A 22,444-nucleotide genomic window follows, 5' to 3' on the forward strand; every position below is an offset into this window, starting at 1 on the left:
AGGTTCCCTCTGCCGGGTAGTGCATTTCAAATCAAAGGCTCAACCATGAGCATGAAGGCGCTTTCAAAAGAACTCCAGCACAGATCAGGGGATGGGTATAAAAAAAATATCAAAGGCCTTGAATATCCCTTGGAGCACAGTCAAGATGATAATTAAGAAGTGGAAGGTGTATGGCACCACCAAGACCCTGGCTAGATCAGGCCATCCCTCCAAACTGAATGACGAGTAAGAAGGAGACTGATCAGAGAGGCCACCAAGAGGCCAATGGCAACTTTGCAAGAGCTACAGGCTTTTATGACCAAGACTGGTCAAAGTGTGCATGAGACAACGATATCCCAAGCACGCCACAAATCTGGCCTGTATGGTAGGGTGGCAAGAAGGAAGCCATTACTCAAGAAAGCCCACTTTGAATCCCATTTGAAGTATGCAAAAAAACACTCAGGAGATTCTGTAGCCATGTCACAAAACTAAAATGAAACTTTTTGGCCTAAATGCAAAGCGTTATGTTTGGCGAAACACAACACAATGCATCACCCAAGTAACACCATCCCTACTGTGAAGCATGGTGGTGGCAGCATCATGTTATGGGGATGTTTCTCATCGGCAGGGACTGGGGCAGTTGTCGGGATAGAACGGAAAATGAAAGGAGCAAAGTACAGAGAAGTCCTTGAGGAAAACCTGCTGTCCTCTGCAAGAAAGCTGAAACTGAGATGGAAGTTCACCTTTCAGCATGACAGCGACCCAAAGCACACAGCCAAAGCTACACTGGAGTGGCTAAGGAACAAAAAGGTAAATGTTCTTGAGTGGCCCAGACCTAAATCCAATTGAAAATTTGTGGCATGACTTGAAGATTGCTGTCCATCAACGCTCCCCAAGGAACTTGACAGAGCTTGAAAACTTTTGTAAAGAAAAATGGTCAAATCTTGCCAAAGACTCCAGAGTGGCGTATCCAGTAAAAACTTTTTTCCCCTTAACAGTGTGGAGTGTGGTGTGGACATACAGTAAGTGAAAAAAAATCCTCATTTAAATGCATGAAACTCTGAGGTACTTACACAACAAAATGTGTACAAAGACTTTCTATAGGCACTGTATATCAAGATTTTTAATGAGCAAGTAGTCTGAGTGAAGTTATTCGGCAGCAAACTGCCCATCCCAAGTTGTACTGCTTTCTTAGACAAAGGAGAACATTTTGAGGGACCATTCTACTTGTGACATGTCTTGCTCATTCAAATATTTCGCATATTTTGAAACAGGAGACGGTTATCTATTCAGAGATACCAGTATTCAGTAAGTAAAGGGTCTGAGTGAGGAAAAATGAGGAACATAATCCCCACCCCTTGCTGTAAATCATTTGTTGTTTCCAAACTAGTGTGCATATAGTGTAATGTCTTGTGGGGGCTGGTGGACTTTGTGAGGAAGAGACGTTCCAGCAGTGGGCTGACACCCAAGGGGCGCCCCTATTTGTGAAGTGGATAATTGGGGGCAGGGCCTTGCATCATCGTGGTGGTGGCAGATGGACGAGTATAAAAAGGAACAACATGACAAACATAAACAAACATTAAAAGACGAATAACTGGAGTGGAAAACAACCTGCAAAAAATGTGTACATTCAGGACAAACCATCAGCATTCTCCATTTCTTTGCCAGCCTTATGAAACACTTCATAATTAAATGGTTGGAGGCTTAAAAACCACCGCATCACCCGGGCATTCTTGTCTTTGGCACTATACAAGAGAGTGGAGCATGGTCACTTATAACAGTGAAGTGACGCCATAGTAGATAATACTTTAAGCTTTCTAGGGCCCACTTTATCGCTAAGCACTCTTTTTCAACTATAGAACAGTTTTTCCCCCTCGGTTCCAACTTTCTGCTTAGAAAAAGGATGGGATGTTCTATGCCCCCTACCTCTTGTGAGAGGACAGCTCTCAACCTGACCTCGAGGCGTCGGTCTGGACAATGAACTCTTTTTCAAAATCTGGGACCACCAGCACTAGGTTCTTTTAGGTCTTCAAAAGCTTTAGTTGCTTTTTTGTCCCATTTGACCATTGTTGGCTCCATTGCTATGGTCACGTCGGTGAGTGGGGTGGCTACTGTGGTGTAATCTAGGAAAACCGCCGATAATACACCGTTAACCCCAAAAATACTCTCAGCTGTTTTTTATTCACTGGCCTTGGCCAATCTTTACTTGCCTCAACCTTGGAGGTCTGAGGCTTAATGACTCCTCTGCCTGATACATAGCCCAAATATTTTGTTTCCTCCAGACCCAAGTGACACTTTGCAGGGTTTGCCATGAGCCCCGCCTTTCTCAGGTCATCTAGCACAGCCTGGACCCTTGGTATGTGGATTCCCAGGCTGTGCTGTGCATGTCTACATCATCGATGTAAGCCACTGCGTAGTCTCTGTGAGGTCTTAAAACCCAATTTATTAGCCGCTGAAAGGTGGCTGGGAAAAGTGCTGGTGAAACATGCAGAGCTGGGTTCCCCAGTTGGGTAATGGGGTAAGTGACCACCAGTGCTTCCCTTTCCCTCCATGCTTTTAAAGGGTTCACATGGTAAATCTGCTCTGGGGGCCGACATCCTGGCTGTTGGACCCGACAGTTCTATTTTTTCTATAATCTTTTATGGCCCTTTCCATTTGGCCAAGAATTTACACTCTACTGTGGGAACTAGTAACATCACCTTATCCCCAGGTTGACACACCCTAACTTTTGCTTGTCTGTTGTATGTATGCTGCTGGTGCTTCTAAGCCAGCCTCATGTGTTCTCTAACTATGAGCATGACTGTGGAAATCCTATCCTGTGATGTGTTCTATGACGCTGTGAAAAGGGGAGACTTGTTGTTTCCAGGTTTCCCATGCAATGTCTAGGATTCCCCGTGGGTGTCTACCGTAAACTAACTTGAATGGCGAACACCCTAGTGACACTTGGGAACCTCCCTGTCGGATTTGGGCAGTGGCCCAACTATATCCAACGCTATTCTTTCAAAGGGCATTTCGATTATGGGGAGGGGCACTAATTGGCTTGGGCACTGTAAGCTGACACTCGGGGCACTACCCGCAATGTCTGGTGACCTCAGCTTGGACCCCAGGCCAGTAAAACCTCCTTAAAACCCGGTCACAGGTTTTATCAGCTCCTAGACATCCTCCCAGTATATGGCCATGCGTTAAGCCTAGCACCGTTCTCCGGTACTGCACTGGAACTAACAATTGTTCCACTATATCTACTCCTATTTTATCCATCTTGTTCACTAACCCTCCTTTCATAACAAAATGTGAGAATGTAGAGGATATAATCCAGTCATTTACAGGCACTCCATCTATGACCTGTATGTCTGCTCTAGTCTGTTGCAGCATCAGATCCTGAGTCTGGGCTGTCCCGAAGTTAGTCAGGGACCCCCCCAAGGTCTGATAACTCTAGGGTCATTTCGTCCAAGCCTTCTGTATGCTTTCTCTCGGCTCACGGGTGCTTCTTTCATGCTCTTCTTTCATCAGCTGATTCGTAGTGTGCTGGACCTTCAGCTCCTCTTGGTGCATTCACATTGCTCTTGTTGCACTGTTTTTTGAACCCTGGTCGCTTCTTGCAAGCTGTTACAGCTTGCAACAGTGCCTGCATGACCACCTCCATTTTGTGATCTTTGTGTTGTCTTTAGAGTGCCCGCATTGTCCACCACTTGTGACAAAGCTCTTGCTTGGTAAGCGAACTTGTACACAAATCGGTATGGAAAACATACACAAGAAGGTACAATCACAAACAAAGTTCTTTCCAACAAGACGGTGCTTGTATGTTTATTACCTTGTGCCATGTTGGACACACGGCCTGCAGGATCAGGGATATCAAGGGTCAGTTCACAAGTCTGGTTCTCAGCACAAATCAGGTTCACAGCCAGTAGGGTTCTCAGTCGGTCCAGGTCATAAACAGTAAATCAATTCAAAATCAACAAACAGTAAATAGCACACTCCCCAATGCCTCACCACCTTCTACTGCCACGCCTCGGCACATTGCTCTGGATGGTGGGGCTTGTCGTCTTTTTGGTGGCCATTTTGCAAATTATAGTCGCCCCCCTCCCTCTGGTCACAACCCAGTGAGAGGGCAGAGCCCTGTTAGCAGTTCTGCACTCACATACCTGCCATATACTCGACCCCTTGGTTTTGTTGGTCACTATATATATATATATATATATATATATATATATATATATATATATATATATATATATGGCTCATGCGTTAATTAAGCAAATAACATCCCAGCATGCTTAGGGTCATGTATAAACATCCTGGACGGGTTTGGTTGCCTTTAATTATGGCTAGCATGGCTGCAAGAGGAGACCTCAGTGACTTTGAAAGAGGGGTGATTGTTGGGGCGCGTTTGGCAGGAGCTTCAGTGACTAAGACAGCAAAACTTGCTCTAAGGTGATGTCGTCATGAAGCTCTGCGAGAAAGACAATATCAGCAAAGGGCAACAGTGGGCAGAAGCACATACTCCAGGATCGTGATATCCATGCATTAACTCGAAGTGCAAGGCAAAACAGGCGAGCAACTGCAATAACTGCAAATTTCAACCTGGGGCATGAACAGCCAGTTTCATCAAAAACGGTCTGCCGAGAACTCCACAGAGCGGGATACAGAACCACTCATCACACCTGGCAATACACATTTGTAAGTCCAGTGATGCAAAGAGCACAGGCAATGGACTGCCGAGCAGTGGAGAAATGTGATATGGTCAGATGAATTACCTTCACCATGTTCTCAACAAATGGATGAGTACACGTGTGCCGCGCCAACCTAAAGAACTCTACAGTTATGAGTGCTTAGTTCCAACAGTGAAGGGTTCTGGTGGTTCCATAATGTTGTGGAGCGCATTTTCCTGGCATGGTTTTGGTGAACTCATTCCCTTAGAAGGCAAGGTCAATCCTAGTCGATACTTAATAATAATCAGAAATAATAATCACAAAGGACAAAAGGTGAAAGAAAAAGGGAAAATAAAACACAGTAATAAAACTACAACACAAAGGTGCTGCATTCTGCAGCATGTACCCCGACTGTCGCTACTCGCACTGCCCGGGTCTCTGTCCTATGGTCATGCATTCCCTCACTACCCTATACAATAATCGAGGTCTGCCCAAGGTTTTTCCCCGCTGCAAAAATAATCTTTTCTTTCTTTTTCTCATTACGTTGTAGTTTTCTCCAGCTGCACTTGGACCATTCATAGCGCTTCCACTGGTTCGTATTTGTCTAGAGGGGGCAGCCTGTGGGAACACAGAGCGTAATCTTTATAGGGCCAGCAATCCCTCAAGGCCAGCCTCTCAGCCACTCAGAGAGAGGGAAAGCCACACACCCTTTCCCTACCTTTCCGTGTCAATGCCATGCTTGACAGGCGGATCTATGAGACTGCTGCCCTCTACCTGCAGTACCATCCATGCGCCAGACAGTCAGTACAGGTCTCCCCTGTTACAGACGGCTAACACGATTCAGAGCTGTCGCTACAAACCAGCACCAAACCCAGAAAACATTGCACTTGTGTCACGATTAACTGTATTTGCACCACGAGCACTACAGCACTCACTGTGATCGTGTTTGTTACGTGTGGGTGTTTATAATATCGTAACTATTATTTCAGGGCCAACCAGTGGATTAAACAGAGCAATACACATACCATTGTGTATTGTCTGTTATCATTAGTGTTTACTGTTTTGTCATCAGACTTTGGATTACAAAAATAAACCTCCATTTCACCAGTACTTTGTTGTCTGTCATTTTGTTGAGCACTGCACCACCCCTACACCTGCGCACTGCAACCACTTTGTCACACTACATTACCTTTTTCTTCTTGAATTTCCTCCTTTGGTACACAGCAGTTCTATTTTTGCACATTTTACATATATACAGTTGTAGCACATTATATATATATATATATATATATATATATATATATATATATATATATATATATATATACACACAGTACTGTGCAAAAGTTTTAGGCAGGTGTGAAAAAATGCTGTAAAGTAAGTGGTCACACCAAATATGGATTTGATGTAGATTTTTCTTCTGTCACTCACTCATTTTTTCACACCTGCCTAAAACTTTTGCACAGTACTGTGTGTGTATATATATATATATATATATATATATATATATATATATATATATATATATATATATATATACACAGTTGTAGTCAAGAGTTTACATACATTAATGGAAGTATAGGCCATTCCAGAACTTCAATTTTATTATTCTTTTTCAATTCTGAAATAGACTTTGATGTGTGCTTTGGATCGTTGTTGTGTTGGAACGTCCCGTTGCACTTTAAACAAAGTTTTTTAACAGAGGGTTTCAGATGATTTGCCAATATCTTTTGGCATGCTACGGAATCCATTTTACCGTGTATTGGAACTAAATATCCTGTGCCTATAAGTGGAAAACCAGCCCCATGCTTGACAGTAGATATGGTGTTCTTTTCTTTGTACGCCTCACCAGACCTTCTCCAAACATAACGACTGTCAGCGTGACATAATAGCTCAATTTTTGTTTCATCAGACCACAAAACATTTGACCAGAACTCATATCCGTCACTCAAATTCCATTTTACAAACTTTAAGCAATTGCCCTTGTGACGTTTTCCTAGGAGTGGCTTTTTTCTTGGCCTGCAATCATTGAGACCTTCACCATGCAATACTCGACCTATAGTTGAAATGGAAACCCCAGTCCCTCTTGCAGCCAATTCACTTTGAATATCTTTGGCAGTCAATCCTGGATTGATATTAACCTTCCTCACAATTCTTCTACTTGTTTTTGGTGAAAGAACCTTCTTTCTTCCAGACCAAGGACATGTTGTGACAGTATCATGAGTCTTGTATTTCTTGATAATAGAAACAATAGTTGAAATTGGGATACTCAAATGCTTGAAAATCTTCTTGTATCCTTCTCCAGCTTTATGTCAATAAATAATTTTCAGATAGCTCTTTTTCCCATGCTGATTTATTGGTAATGACAGCAATCAGCCTAACCCTTTCATATGCTCGAAGAATGTTCACCTACAATCTAGCATTATCTAGACTTTTCTAGAATTAGGCTTTGCATTATCATATTGAAATTTCTAGCACCTTGTAGACAATACTACCACAGCATCAAAGGGTATGAATACTTTTGAATTAGCATTTTTGGAGTTTTGCAAAAAAGTTGTTGAAATAAATAATTGTTATAAATAGTCTATTTTATATTTTGTTTTAAATAATTTATAAATTGTTAAATAATCTATTTTTTGTAATTTTTTTTCTTTCTCCATGAAAGCAAAATTTTTGCTATAAATGATTTTTCCTAAAATTCGTTGTTTTTGAAAAATTTCTAGAAATTATATATATCCATTGAGGTATGTTAACTTTTGACTACAACTGTGTATACAGTGCTACCCTGTTATATATCCTCCCGTTATAGTGTGGAATCGGTTATAACATGGTAAGGTTGTGGCTTTCATTTCCCCCATGATACAATTCGACTGGCAAATGTTGGGTGAACGTTCCAGATATACAGTACGAACCATAGCTGACAGCAAAAAGCTGCTGTGTGAAAGTGCGTCTTTGACAGTGCAAGACCGTTTGTTGTTTTTGGTGTGGCCCAGGCTAACAGAGGCTGGGAACAATCGTCCCAGTAAACCATGGATTCAAGCCCTGCAAATTGTGTGTTTCAAGGTGAAACCCAAATAATGTCTCCTAATTATGGACCTCGACAATCACATTATAACAGGGTAGCACTGTATATTTATATTTGCATTATCATTTTTATTCAAGTGAAGTACAGTCTATGTACTCTAGAGTACTGCTGACTGGTCTACTATAATTATTATTAAATTGTGTTTTATTTGTCATTCACTGTAATCAAGCACCTGCCCCTGGTTTTGCATGTACACATAGGTCTGGTTCTGTTATCTGTAAACAGCAGTTGAATTTATTAGCACCAGTGCAACCCTCAGTGTGCAACACAATTAGCACGTTGGTCACCTCAAGCAGCAATAACAGCTTGTGCATGACTGTGCATGGAGTCTACAAGATGTTGGAAGGTCTCCTGAGAGATCAGGCACAGTCGGTCTTCCAAAGCTTCAACCCCAGTGTGAGCTGTCAGTTGTCCGAGTCTCAGGTTTGGAACCAGAGTGTCCATTAGTAATGGCTTCACACATCTTACTTAGCCTTAAAATAACCATGGAGTGACCAACATCTCTGAGCAAAGCACCCTACTTACAGGACAGTTGGTATACGCACCACTGAGGCCATTACAGTCCTGTGCAGTTAGTGGTATATTCAAGCTATAATCAGCTCACACCATACTGCGATTTCAAATCTACTTCCATAAAGGTGCATTCATGTGGGATGCTGTTACATGAATCATGATTCTTTTTATTTAACAAAATGTGCCCAATTACAGGGAACAAATATCTCCCTTTTAATTACACATGCCCTGGACTGACTCTTAAATCTTACTAAGCACATCCTGTTATCTGGAGCCTGTGAAAGTTGAGATCTTCAGATCCCCAGGATTTGGCAGGTATGTGAAAGAAGAAGAAAATACTACTTGGGTGACTCAATTTGCAGTTTATTAGAAATTGGATGGGCTGCTTAACCCACAAACACACTCCCTGACATGCTGCAGCTATTATTTTTCTTTGTGCAGTATATACTTCCATCTTGTGGCATTTACCTGTAACAACAACATTTTCAGACACCAAGGTGTACTGGTGTATCAACAGCTTGAGTTTTCCTAAAGCGCTTGTTCTTGTTCATGAAGGACGCTGTATGAATGAAATATGTATGGTAATGTAAGGATTAATGAATCTGGTACAGTATTTCTTTATTCTCTTTAAGTTGTTTATTAATAGAAAAGAGCTTGTGGTATTAAAAAAGCTTCCCTCACAATAGTTAGAAATACTGAAAGACATGTAATAAATTCAATGAGAAACATTTTAGCTCTAAAATAAATTGGACCTGATGCACCTGACAAGTGCTGAATAAATGGACCCCTAAGGGTTAAAGGAATTAACCCTTTGCAGTCCATTTATTCAGAGCTTGTCAAACGCGTCAGGTCCAATTTATTTTCATACGTGCTGTTTATTTTACACGCGCTGTTTAAAATATTTTTTTCCCAGAGTAAAACAGGTTTAAAATGGATTGTATGGCAAAACGACATCAGTACTGCATCTCCAGCGAAGCCCCACCTTGTTCGCTGTACTTTTCACATATCTCTTTATATATGTATAAAGAGACTCCTCAATAATGCGATCCAAGTCATTATTTTATTACTATAACATCTCAAACAGCTCTGCAAATGTCCATGATATTCTTTGAGCTCTGGATGCGGAAGCAGCTATCGTCTTTGTTTGTGTCCATCTTATCTCTGTGGTGCAGCTGGTAGCTCTATTGCTCACACGCCCCCTCCCCTTTTTTTCGGCTTCATTCGGCTCCTATCGGTCTCACTCGGCCATTGAATGGTTTTCTCTTCTTTCTCCAGAGAAAAAAATGACCTGTGGTTTACGTCTTTTTGATGATGTCGAACAGGGTCCGACATTGGACTGGAAAGGGAAAATTGTAATGTCGGATCTGGTCCGACATAGGACCGCGAAGGGTTAACTGAAGAAGTGAATAAGATGGTTGTACAGCAGCAAGAAGACAACAGGAGATGGAGGTAAGCATGGGGGCATCCGGAACTGGAGCCCACAGAATTACACCTACTGCTCCAAAACTGGCTGGTGTTTTTCCTAGAGCTACAGAGAGAAGCACTGCTGTCTCCTGAGCCAGAGGGGGTGAGAGCTGTTGCCATCTCCAGCACCAGAAGGGGTGGAGCCATTGCCGTCTCCGGAGCCACGAGCTGCAGTCAAGGGGGAGGAGGTGATCAACCCACCTCCATCACAGTCTCAGCCACTGCCCGTGAGTCAGTCCAAGGCTGTTAAGTATGGTCCCGTGCCCCGGCTTCGTTGACACGAGGCAGGAATGCCCATATATCCCTGCACTAAACCTTATGCCCAGGTTGTAGCACTGCCATGCCCCTGGAACCTAAAACGTCACAACGTGGGCGTCAGAGGTCATCTGCGCTCCCCCTGCCTTCCACTGTGTTCCCTCTGAGGACCCAGACGTCACTGCGCCAGTCCCGAGCTGCCCACTTCTGCCTGTCGCTGCTCGCTCCCGGTCACTGGCCTACGGTTCAGATGCCCAGGTCAAGCCATCTGGGTCCATCCTTGCCAGTGCATGGTCCCTTCCTGTGGGCGCTGGAGGAAAGACCAACCCACCCTCAAGCCTGCTCGTGGAAGAGGGCAAAGATTAAAAAGATGGGACTTGAGGGCGGATGGTCCTTTAAGGGTGAAGGGAGGTGGCCTTGGTATGACCTTTGTCTTGAAAAGACAAGGGGGAGGCTGTGTAGCAAGGCAGAGAGAGGGGTTAAAATCATCCCTGCAAAACACATGTGAAAATGTGTGTTTAATAATGTGTTAATTGTTGTGGCAGTGGGTCACAATTGTAAATTAGTACCAGCTGCATTATTAATTTGTGGGGAATAAAAACCCCACAGATCATTCATTCAGGGCTGATGAAGGAAGAGCCCGGTCGTGATCCGTTATGAAAAAAGGTACTCTGTGTTACTTTGCAAACGTAGCACTTCAAAGTTTATTTTGTATATTTGTGTTTTGTTTTACAGGGAAACAGCTTAACCGTCCTGTTTATAGTGAGGTTGCTGTATGTTGAGTTAGTGCTTGAGTAGAGCTTGGATTTGTTTTGTTTATTTTTATTAGTTTGAAAATAAAATGTGTGCAAGCATATTAAAAAACAAACATTGTGTTGCTACAAAAATGTAGTCATATAATCATTTTACATACCGTAATTCAAATTATGGGAAGAACAATTAGAGTGTGATGAAGAATATCTACCTCCAGAAAGGGCCTATTAATTAATACATACTATTAATTCCGGTGGCATGATATTTAGTCCACATGTAATTAAAGATATCACCAAAAAATTATATTCTTCAGGAAACACAAAACATTTCCTTTCACAGCTGTCACACCTACCCCATTAACGGTTTTCCTGTGAACTTTACCAGAACAATGTTTGTTTGCTTAATTACTTTTGAAGGTGCATGGATAGCAGACTTCACTATAGCGCAGAACTCCATTTCAACAAAATGCTTTTCTTTGTGTCCACTTCTTTATGCCGGTGACTCACCCCAACCCTAGATTAATAGAATACAGAAGTGAAGTGCACTGACTATGCTGACTACATAGGGGATATAAATGGCATGCTGTGTATTACCTTTTTAATCAGGGTCGCATTGTCCTCAAAGTGATCTAAAGAAAGAAAGACACTGTGAGGTTAATGACTTAATCACTGGTAACCTGAGCTTCCAATTACTAACAGGAGCTAAGCAAACATCAGTGTAGGCACACTGACAATAGGATCCCTATCCCTACTGTAACAAATCACATACTTGCTCCTAGTCCTCAGCTCTATCAACTAGCTAACCTGTTAACTATGTAACATACACCCCACCATGCCTGTCAATTCAAAATGGCAATGGCAAAAGAGTTGGAAGGAATGGCAAAAGAGTTGATGACCATGATCAATATCCACAGTATGAATAGTGGTTCTATAGAGAAAAATACAGTGTGGCAAAGCGCAACCAGGGATATCAGCCCCTGCATTGGAAAATGAGTGAGCTATACTGTCTCAAGCTAATAGGTTACACAATTGCCTATTCATCAATATCCACACATTTCATAGATCTCCAGGCTCCCAGTCCTCACCTTTAACAATTAGGCCACATTGTCAGAATCCCTAAGCTCCTGATCTCTAAGCACAACTCCACACAGAAACAAATGTCTATATAAAGTTTAATAAAATTCTGGTTAGCAAATTACTTCAACTGCTAAGCCATTCAGGTGTCTGACTGTGAAGGAGGTCATTGTGACCTCCAAAATCACTTCACTGTATCTGTGCTCTCCTGTGTGCCCTGCAGAAGCTGAAGCTCCACTCTCTGGTACCTTCTCAATGTTCTGCACTGTATCTGTGCTCTCCTGTGTGCCCTGCAGAAGCTGAAGCTCCACTCTCTGGTACCTTCTCAATGTTCTGCACTGTATCTGTGCTCTCCTGTGTGCCCTGCAGAAGCTGAAGCTCTACTCTCTGGTACCTTCTCAATGTTCTGCACTGTATCTGTGCTCTCCTGTGTGCCCTGCAGAAGCTGAAGCTCCACTCTCTGGTACCTTCTCAATGTTCTGCACTGTATCTGTGCTCTCCTGTGTGCCCTGCAGAAGCTGAAGCTCTACTCTCTGGTACCTTCTCAATGTTCTGCACTGTATCTGTGCTCTCCTGTGTGCCCAGCAGAAGCTGAAGCTCCACTCTCTGGTACCTTCTCAATGTTCTGCACTGTATCTGTGCTCTCCTGTGTGCCCTGCAGAAGCTGAAGCTCTACTCTCTGGTACCTTCTCAATGTTCTGCACTGTATCTGTGCTCTCCTGTGTGCCCAGCAGAAGCTGAAGCTCTACTCTCTGGTACCTTCTCAATGTTCTGCACTGTATCTGTGCTCTCCTGTGTGCCCTGCAGAAGCTGAAGCTCCACTCTCTGGTACCTTCTCAATGTTCTGCACTGTATCTGTGCTCTCCTGTGTGCCCAGCAGAAGCTGAAGCTCTACTCTCTGGTACCTTCTCAATGTTCTGCACTGTATCTGTGCTCTCCTGTGTGCCCTGCAGAAGCTGAAGCTCCACTCTCTGGTACCTTCTCAATGTTCTGCACTGTATCTGTGCTCTCCTGTGTGCCCTGCAGAAGCTGAAACTCTACTCTCTGGTACCTTCTCAATGTACTGCACTGTATCTGTGCTCTCCTGTGTGCCCTGTAGAAGCTGAAGCTCTACTCTCTGGTATCTTATCAATGTACTGCACTGTACCTGTGCTCTCCTGTGTGCCCTGCAGAAGCTGAAGCACAGCAGTGAGGCTGGCCAGCTGCTGGTCACTCAGATCTCGAAGGTCAATCCCGTGTTTATCCAGCATGTCCCTCAATCTCTGCATGACTGGGTCTAGGCAGATACAAACACATGTTGAATATGAGAGCTAACCAATGCTTTAACATGATGCTAACAAAATAATTCCATTAACCTTACCTGTTTTGTATTTTCATTAGCTATATACTGTAGGTCTCCAATGTGTAGTTTTGAAAGAAACACATGTTACAGCAAACATATATTTTAATTTCAAAACGTGATATCTGATACTACTTTAGGTTACAGAAAGTTCTTAGTTTCTATTCCTGATACTCATCTCTCAATATCTGTTACACATGCCCTTCCTGGTTCATCGGTGTCTTCTAGACCAAAGCGTGTTAATGACCAATCAAGGGCAACACTGGCTGAAGGCATGGTTTGCAAACAGAGATTGCTTAACCATATTTAGTACCACCTATCGTGTTTTCAAATAAATACAGGTTTACAGTAACATGTGTTTCTTACAAAACTGCACAGTTGAGACCTACACTATATAATGAATACAAGTGCACAATAGTCAAGATTTCCGGAATTACTGTGATAGCTACAATCCCTTCAAAATCTGTTTCTTATCTGGCTTTAATGACACTATTACTGCTCTAGTATTACTGCACTATTAGTCTCCATTTTCTTGTACCGCGAATCCTGCTCTTGCTTTGTTCCTATCTTAATTAAGAAATGTAAATTAAAAACACAACCCCATCTAAAAACTGCAACACATGAAGTGAACCAGGAAGCAGCAGCAACATATTATCGATAGCGCTGTAATTCAAATGCATGAGAATGGGAGCTAGTGATGGTATTGCTGTACTAATAAGAGGGAAGAAAATTGATTTTTAAAACTTGGTTTGCGCTACTTTAACATCACTCAGTGCTGGCTATTTAGTATTGGATCACTGGGCACTGGGGAAATATTTATGACATCTACTATGAATTTGACCCAAACTGCAACTGGTGGTCAATTAAGAACAATCTGATATCTCCCTGTGGAGAGCTGGGGATTATGTTTGCTAGTTGCTCCCCATTAAACACCACTCTTTTTGTGGTTGTTGTTATTGTCCATTGACCCATAAGGCAGTATTTGGGACAGATGAATCCTTTAATATGAATACCTTCATTCTGAGCCTAATTCATGTGTATAATGCCAGTCAGGCCTTATAATGCTCATGGGGTTACACCTCAATATACTGCTGTATATTACCATCCAAAGGTCTGAGGTCTCCATAGTCCTCTATGTGGTCCTTGCTCTTGCCCCTTCTGTAGTCCTGTGTGTAGTCGTCCTGGTAATACGGGGTGGCTGCTGCCCCAGGCTGGCTTGAGGCATCACCTCCAGAGAGATACAACATCAGGAGGTCCCGCATAAGCTGCCGGTCTCTGTCGCTCTGCCGAGACCCCCCCTGTAGAGAACCCGGGCGGGGGTCCCCTGTACTGAGAGCACCCAGCTGCTTCTTACTGTCCTGGTATCCGTACTGCAGACACAGACATACACACAGAGAGGATCAGGATGAATCCATTGCAATATCCATACTGCAGACACAGAGATACATAGAGAGAGGATCTGGACGAACCCATTGCAATATTCACACTGCAGACACAGAGATATATAGAGAGAGGATCAGGATGAACCCATTGCAATATCCACACTGCAGACACAGAGATACAGAGAGAGGATCAGGATGAACTCATTGCAATATCCATACTGCAGACACAGAGATATATAGAGAGAGGATCAGGATTAACCCATTGCAATATCCATACTGCAGACACAGATACAGACAGGATCAGGATTAACCCAATGCAATTCACCAGGGTTAAACTGAATTCTTCTTTATAAGATAACCCATCACTGATAGCCCACTGTCACTGATAGCCGACTGTCGCTGATAGCCGACTGTCGCTGATAGCCCACTGTCGCTGATAGCCCACTGTCGCTGCTAACCTATTGTCACTGATAGCCCAATGTTGCTGATAGCCCATTGTCGCTGATAGCCCACTATCGATGATAGCTCACTATTGCTGATAGCCCATTGTCACTGATAGCCCACTGTCACCGATAGCCCAATGTTGCTGATAGCTCACTATTGCTGATAGCCTATTGTCACTGATAGCCCACTGTCGCCGATAGCTCACTATTGCTGATAGCCTATTGTCACTGATAGCCCACTGTTGCTGATAGCCTATTGTCACTGATAGCCCAATGTTGCTGATAGCTCACTATTGCTGATAGCCTATTGTCACTGATAGCCCACTGTCGCTGATAGCCTATTGTCACTGATAGCCCACTGTCGCTGATAGCCTATTGTCACTGATAGTCCACTGTCGCTAATAGCCCACTGTTGCTAATAGCCCACTGTCGCTGGTAGCCCACTGTCGCTGATAGCCCACTGTCGTTGAAAACCTATTGTCACTGATAGCCTATTGTCGCTGATAGCCCATTGTTGCTGATAGCTCACTATTGCTGATAGCCCATGGTCGCTGATAGCCCATGGTCGCTGATATGATCAGCTCTACACTGGGAATCATTCATTCAGTCAGAATAACTCAAAACAAAATGATTCAGTTCACATAAGCATTGGGATCATTTTTCAGTCTTGATTATTTCTTCTCCTTGTACATGATTCACGAATATCGTATTATTGTATTATTATAATCTAGAAGCTAAATATGCTATAAGATCATCTAACTCTAAACAAGATCAGCTTCACTGCTACTAAACTGATTTGTTCCTCTCTCTTCCTGTAGACAGCTGGTTTGTCCATAAAGAGAAGATGGGGATGTGTTGAGTGCCTTCTAATTAAATTGTGTGACGGAAAATTACTTGCTCCTTGATTGATTCATTAATATTTGCTATGCATGAAGAAAGCATGAAACAGACAATAAAACTGACAGGCTAGGATAGACCACGTAAAAAAAATGAAAAACTATAATAAAATAAACATTTCAAAAGAAGATCTTGTGTAAACAGGTGTAAACTGGTTATACGTAGGCCTACATACACAATTGCAAAATCGAAATAATTATTTATACAAAATTAAAATAAAGAAAATAACTCAGTAACAGGAATGTGCATTCAGGGAAACATAATTCAAAGTAGCCCCCATATTAGCACAATCCACACAGACGTAACACTTATCAACTTGTTTGCATTCACCACATACTGCTCTTTCACACTGGTTACAGATATCAGACATTTTATTTTTATTGCATTTAGTTACCTGCCGTTGTTTTCTGTTGCGTGCGTCATTTGATGTGCACTGCATCCAGGTTGAGCTGCGTTCTCCCTGCTGCTTTGCAGTTTTCTGATCGAAATGTTTCTGTCAAAGTTCCGTGGCTAGCATTATAAGAGATCTCTCCTACTGATATTTTCCCTGGAGCATTCCTTGTACAAAATGAAAGAATTGACGGCTGCCATGTCCAGTACGTTGTAAAATACAGCAACTGGACACCGGTGAGTGCTTTCACTGCATCTAGCGCACATGGTGGAAACTCTCTTCTTGCTTTGTTTACTGTTCCAACATCAGCTTAACACATTGACACCCAGTCTCTGACCAGCTGGGTGAGTTTCATCTTTGCACAGGTATGGGTAGGGTCCGCTACCAGCCAAAACTTGATCCCAAATTTGACAGGTTTGTTTGTCCAGAGACACTGTGCTTTTGTCGGAAACAGCTGCATATATGTTTATGCAATTTATGTTTAGCTTGAAACAGGCAATGCTGTTTTCAATGAAGTCATTCCAAAGTTTTGATGCCAAGGCAAATATATCAAGATTTTTATAGTTGCTCTCAAATCAAAACGCAAAAATATCAAGATTTCTCAAAAAATTCTTGTAATAGTAATATTATAACAGCAGACTATATATGCTCAGACAGCCAGACGGTAGTTCTCCAAGGAATTGATAGGATTACAATAGATATTTGGATAACACATATCTAGACATCAACAGCAATATTCTATTCAAATACATACTGCTGTAAACTCAGAGGAGTAGAGATAACAAACTGGCTTGTATACATATAAAAAATAGTGTATTGTAGGTTATATTAACAACAAAAGCATGTATTGTAACAAGCCATCAAAATGACTACTTATGGCGGTTCTTGGTAGAAGTGCTTATAACTTTTTTACTTTTGCGATTATGACTTCCAAACGCAGTCAGGGTATTTAATACATGTATTTAGAAAAAGTCAAGAACAGACAACCGTGGATCTTTAACACACGCAGAGTAATTTCAATTTTAAAAGTGAAAACCTTCAAAATGACTACCGTAGTGGTTCTAGTGTTAATCTTTGACATCACTGATTTTTTAAAATACATTTAAAATCTATTTTGTGACCCCTATACAGTATACTATAGAGTTCTATAGGCTCTGAGAGATTTATAAATAGCTCTGAAAAATAAAGTAGAATTTCTCAGTCACCATCTAATGGAAAGGAAAACAAGACCTGGAATAAAAGCCCCCCTCTGGAATGCTTCTCGGGAATCAATGGACATTTTAACAGAACATCATCTCAATGCCTCTGCGTTCAGCTGGGCAGTCACTCCAATGTGTTCCGTGCCTCATGTGAACACTGCACTCACTATCCTCTTGAGCTCATGACGCTAGCCCAATATCTCATTTTGCCACTTTTAAAATTACCGTGACCTGATTTACACCACAGCCTTCCTACCACGTTTCGGTAAACTTGACACAGATAACAGATTATTCTCAGTTGGAATAGGTTGGCTCCTCAGTGCCAATTGCACGGTACCTTGGAATGGATGTGTGGAGCTGATAAAGAGAGATCCATGTGTAATTGATATCTGCATGACTGCTCATGCAGCAGGCGCCTTCATACAGTACCGTCAGGGCTGGTCTGAGAGGCTCTCATTCACTTCATACAGTATCTGCCAGGGCTGGTGTGAGAGGCTCTCATTCACTTCATACAGTATCTGCCAGGGCTGGTCTGAGAGGCTCTGATTCACTTCATACAGTATCTGCCAGGGCTGGTCTGAGAGGCTCTGATTCACTTCATACAGTATCTGCCAAGGCTGGTCTGAGAGGCTGTGATTCACTTCATACAGTATCTGCCAAGGCTGATCTGAGAGGCTCTCATTCACTTCATACAGTATCTGCCAGGGCTGGTCTGAGAGGCTCTCATTCACTTCATACAGTATCTGCCAGGGCTGGTCTGAGAGGCTCTCATTCACTTCATACAGTATCTGCCAGGGCTGGTCTGAGAGGCTCTGATTCACTTCATACAGTATCTGCCAGGGCTGGTCTGAGAGGCTCTGATTCACTTCATACAGTATCTGCCAGGGCTGGTCTGAGAGGCTCTCATTCACTTCATACAGTATCTGCCAAGGCTGGTCTGAGAGGCTCTCATTCACTTCATACAGTATCTGCCAAGGCTGGTCTGAGAGGCTCTCATTCACTTCATACAGTATCTGCCAAGGCTGGTCTGAGAGGCTCTCATTCACTTCATACAGTATCTGCCAAGGCTGGTCTGAGAGGCTCTCATTCACTTCATACAGTATCTGCCAGGGCTGGTCTGAGAGGCTCTCATTCACTTCATACAGTATCTGCCAAGGCTGGTCTGAGAGGCTCTCATTCACTTCATACAGTATCTGCCAGGGCTGGTCTGAGAGGCTCTCATTCACTTCATACAGTATCTGCCAGGGCTGGTCTGAGAGGCTCTCATTCACTTCATACAGTATCTGCCAGGGCTGGTCTGAGAGGCTCTCATTCACTTCATACAGTATCTGCCAGGGCTGGTCTGAGAGGCTCTCATTCACTTCATACAGTATCTGCCAGGGCTGGTCTGAGAGGCTCTCATTCACTTCATACAGTATCTGCCAGGGCTGGTCTGAGAGGCTCTCATTCACTTCATACAGTATCTGCCAGGGCTGGTCTGAGAGGCTCTCATTCACTTCATACAGTATCTGCCAGGGCTGGTCTGAGAGGCTCTCATTCACTTCATACAGTATCTGCCAGGGCTGGTCTGAGAGGCTCTCATTCACTTCATACAGTATCTGCCAGGGCTGGTCTGAGAGGCTCTCATTCACTTCATACAGTATCTGCCAAGGCTGGTCTGAGAGGCTGTGATTCACTTCATACAGTATCTGCCAAGGCTGGTCTGAGAGGCTCTCATTCACTTCATACAGTATCTGCCAAGGCTGGTCTGAGAGGCTCTCATTCACTTCATACAGTATCTGCCAGGGCTGGTCTGAGAGGCTCTCATTCACTTCATACAGTATCTGCCAGGGCTGGTCTGAGAGGCTCTCATTCACTTCATACAGTATCTGCCAGGGCTGGTCTGAGAGGCTCTCATTCACTTCATACAGTATCTGCCAGGGCTGGTCTGAGAGGCTCTCATTCACTTCATACAGTATCTGCCAGGGCTGGTCTGAGAGGCTCTCATTCACTTCATACAGTATCTGCCAGGGCTGGTCTGAGAGGCTCTCATTCACTTCATACAGTATCTGCCAGGGCTGGTCTGAGAGGCTCTCATTCACTTCATACAGTATCTGCCAGGGCTGGTCTGAGAGGCTCTCATTCACTTCATACAGTATCTGCCAGGGCTGGTCTGAGAGGCTCTCATTCACTTCATACAGTATCTGCCAGGGCTGGTCTGAGAGGCTCTCATTCACTTCATACAGTATCTGCCAGGGCTGGTCTGAGAGGCTCTCATTCACTTCATACAGTATCTGCCAGGGCTGATCTGAGAGGCTCTCATTCACTTCATACAGTATCTGCCAGGGCTGGTCTGAGAGGCTCTCATTCACTTCATACAGTATCTGCCAGGGCTGGTCTGAGAGGCTCTCATTCACTTCATACAGTATCTGCCAGGGCTGGTCTGAGAGGCTCTCATTCACTTCATACAGTATCTGCCAGGGCTGGTCTGAGAGGCTCTCATTCACTTCATACAGTATCTGCCAGGGCTGGTCTGAGAGGCTCTCATTCACTTCATACAGTATCTGCCAGGGCTGGTCTGAGAGGCTCTCATTCACTTCATACAGTATCTGCCAGGGCTGGTCTGAGAGGCTCTCATTCACTTCATACAGTATCTGCCAGGGCTGGTCTGAGAGGCTCTCATTCACTTCATACAGTATCTGCCAGGGCTGGTCTGAGAGGCTCTCATTCACTTCATACAGTATCTGCCAGGGCTGGTCTGAGAGGCTCTCATTCACTTCATACAGTATCTGCCAAGGCTGGTCTGAGAGGCTCTCATTCACTTCATACAGTATCTGCCAGGGCTGGTCTGAGAGGCTCTCATTCACTTCATACAGTATCTGCCAGGGCTGGTCTGAGAGGCTCTCATTCACTTCATACAGTATCTGCCAGGGCTGGTCTGAGAGGCTCTCATTCACTTCATACAGTATCTGCCAGGGCTGGTCTGAGAGGCTCTGATTCACTTCATACAGTATCTGCCAGGGCTGGTCTGAGAGGCTCTCATTCACTTCATACAGTATCTGCCAGGGCTGGTCTGAGAGGCTCTCATTCACTTCATACAGTATCTGCCAGGGCTGGTCTGAGAGGCTCTCATTCACTTCATACAGTATCTGCCAAGGCTGGTCTGAGAGGCTCTCATTCACTTCATACAGTATCTGCCAAGGCTGGTCTGAGAGGCTCTCATTCACTTCATACAGTATCTGCCAGGGCTGGTTTTCTCTGCTTTTTCCGGAAAAAAACAACTAGAGACCTGTGCTTTATGTCTTTTTGATGATGTCAGACAGGGTTCGACATCGGACTGGACAGGGAAAAATGTAATGTAATGTGACCTGGTCCGACATAGGAGTGCAAAGAGTTAATCTAACAAAGTGCTGTGAGGGACGCAGCTGACCTTGCGGTAGGAGTAGGGGTCAGGTACCATGTAGTCCAGGTAACGTTGGATCAGGGAGGGGGACAGCTGATCAGGCCCAGGGCGAGGCCTGGAACCCAGGTAGCTCAGCTTCCCAGAAGAAGGCTGCAGGGACCTGCAGGACAGACACATACATTAGTCTAGAAATATATGCAAATACATATTTATAGCCATCAAAAAGACATTGAGGCTCTATGAATAAAGTTACACACTTTCCTAAAATCCAGCTTACTTCATTGCACTCCCCTAAACCTGTCAGTTAAATTTATAATGAATCCCTAGTCAGCCATTACATTATAGACTCCTGTGGGATGTTATGTTCTTTGCTTGAACATTTGAATTTGCTAAAAAAAATAATAATAATAATAATAATAATAATAATAATAATAATAATAATAATAAATAACAAAATAGTGTGTTTAATAAAACAAATTATGTGTATTATATAAAACCTCTTTCTTGGGTGTGTCAACACAATAAAACTGCTACTGGCTACATAGTCTAGACAGTCAGAGATTAACACATGTTTTGCTTGATGTTTAGGTAGTCACTTCTTTTTATAGCTGTCTGTTTCAGAATATTGATAGAACACCAAATTATTGCATAATTAGTACTGAAATGAATACAAGTAATAGGTGTACATAAATATACTTCCCACTGGTTTGTCACATTGCTTCTACTGTGTTTTCTTTTCAGAAAAATGGTACAAATTGCACACTGAGTCATCGAAAAACACTTAACAGTGACCCAGCGTACCTTGTACACTGCCCTCCTGTATAAGAGTTTCTATTACAGATTAAATCCATTTAATAATACTCTCACAGGAGGGTCAACACTGCTTTTTGATTCACCTATACTGGACCAAGCAGTTGTTATTTATTTTTATCCAAACACCTGTATTATCCGAACAGCCCTTGGTAACCTGTCTTGTTTTGTACTGTGCTCTTCTGCACTGTTTGCACAGAAAATTAATAATCCAGGCCTCAGCCTCAGTATTTACAGCAGTTTGGTACTGCCTGTTATGTATTTATAGATAAAGGGGTTTGTGGCAAAGTAGGTAAGTGAGTGCAGGTGAAGGCAATACAGCAGTGCAGACAGAACAGACAGACAACGCTATACCGGTGCAAGGGTGTTTATTGAGTTAACAATGTCCAGAGCCTGACGGCAAACAACTGTAAATAAGAAATGTTGTAAATTGATACAGCGCCGTGTATCACTTTATTTATATTCCTCGGGTTTGACCCGCAACCAAAAGTCCAGTTCTTTTACACTGACACGTAACAGAAAACACATACACAGGTCCTACAGTGAGTGAATTAGTGCTCGTGGTGCAAAGACAGTTCCCCGTGAAAGACCGGACCAGACCGGACATTTCCATCAATGGATTTATGAAAAATAAAACACTCCCGCACATTGTATTTTGCCAAATCTCACTTTTTTATTCTTTAAAAGAAAATAGAATAACGTTTCAGTCGTAAGACCTTCATCAGATTTAGGAAATCTAGAAATCTAGAAACTCTGAGGCTGTGTAAACTGCACCTGCTACTGTGGTAACTGTAGGACTGTTCTTTTTTAGGGTAAGCAGTTTTGTGTTA

At 43.1% G+C, this 22,444-nt stretch overlaps 1 protein-coding gene across 2 annotated transcripts in view; it reads right to left on the reverse strand.

Moving 5' to 3' along the window:
- The window catches only part of ptprna (protein tyrosine phosphatase receptor type Na), a 161,820-nt gene that overhangs the window by 81,393 nt on the left and 57,983 nt on the right, over nt 1-22,444 (reverse strand). For both annotated transcript variants that reach the window (XM_041263786.1, XM_041263785.1), the window contains exons 5-8: nt 20,832-20,964; nt 14,213-14,480; nt 12,919-13,047; nt 11,292-11,326 (exon numbers count right to left, since the gene is read on the reverse strand). In XM_041263786.1, the coding sequence (XP_041119720.1) occupies nt 11,292-11,326; nt 12,919-13,047; nt 14,213-14,480; nt 20,832-20,964 (565 nt within the window). The remainder of the gene's footprint in view (nt 1-11,291; nt 11,327-12,918; nt 13,048-14,212; nt 14,481-20,831; nt 20,965-22,444) is intronic.

This window comes from Polyodon spathula, chromosome 11 (assembly GCF_017654505.1).
Source record: "Polyodon spathula isolate WHYD16114869_AA chromosome 11, ASM1765450v1, whole genome shotgun sequence".
NCBI classification, from domain to species: Eukaryota; Metazoa; Chordata; class Actinopteri; order Acipenseriformes; family Polyodontidae; genus Polyodon; species Polyodon spathula.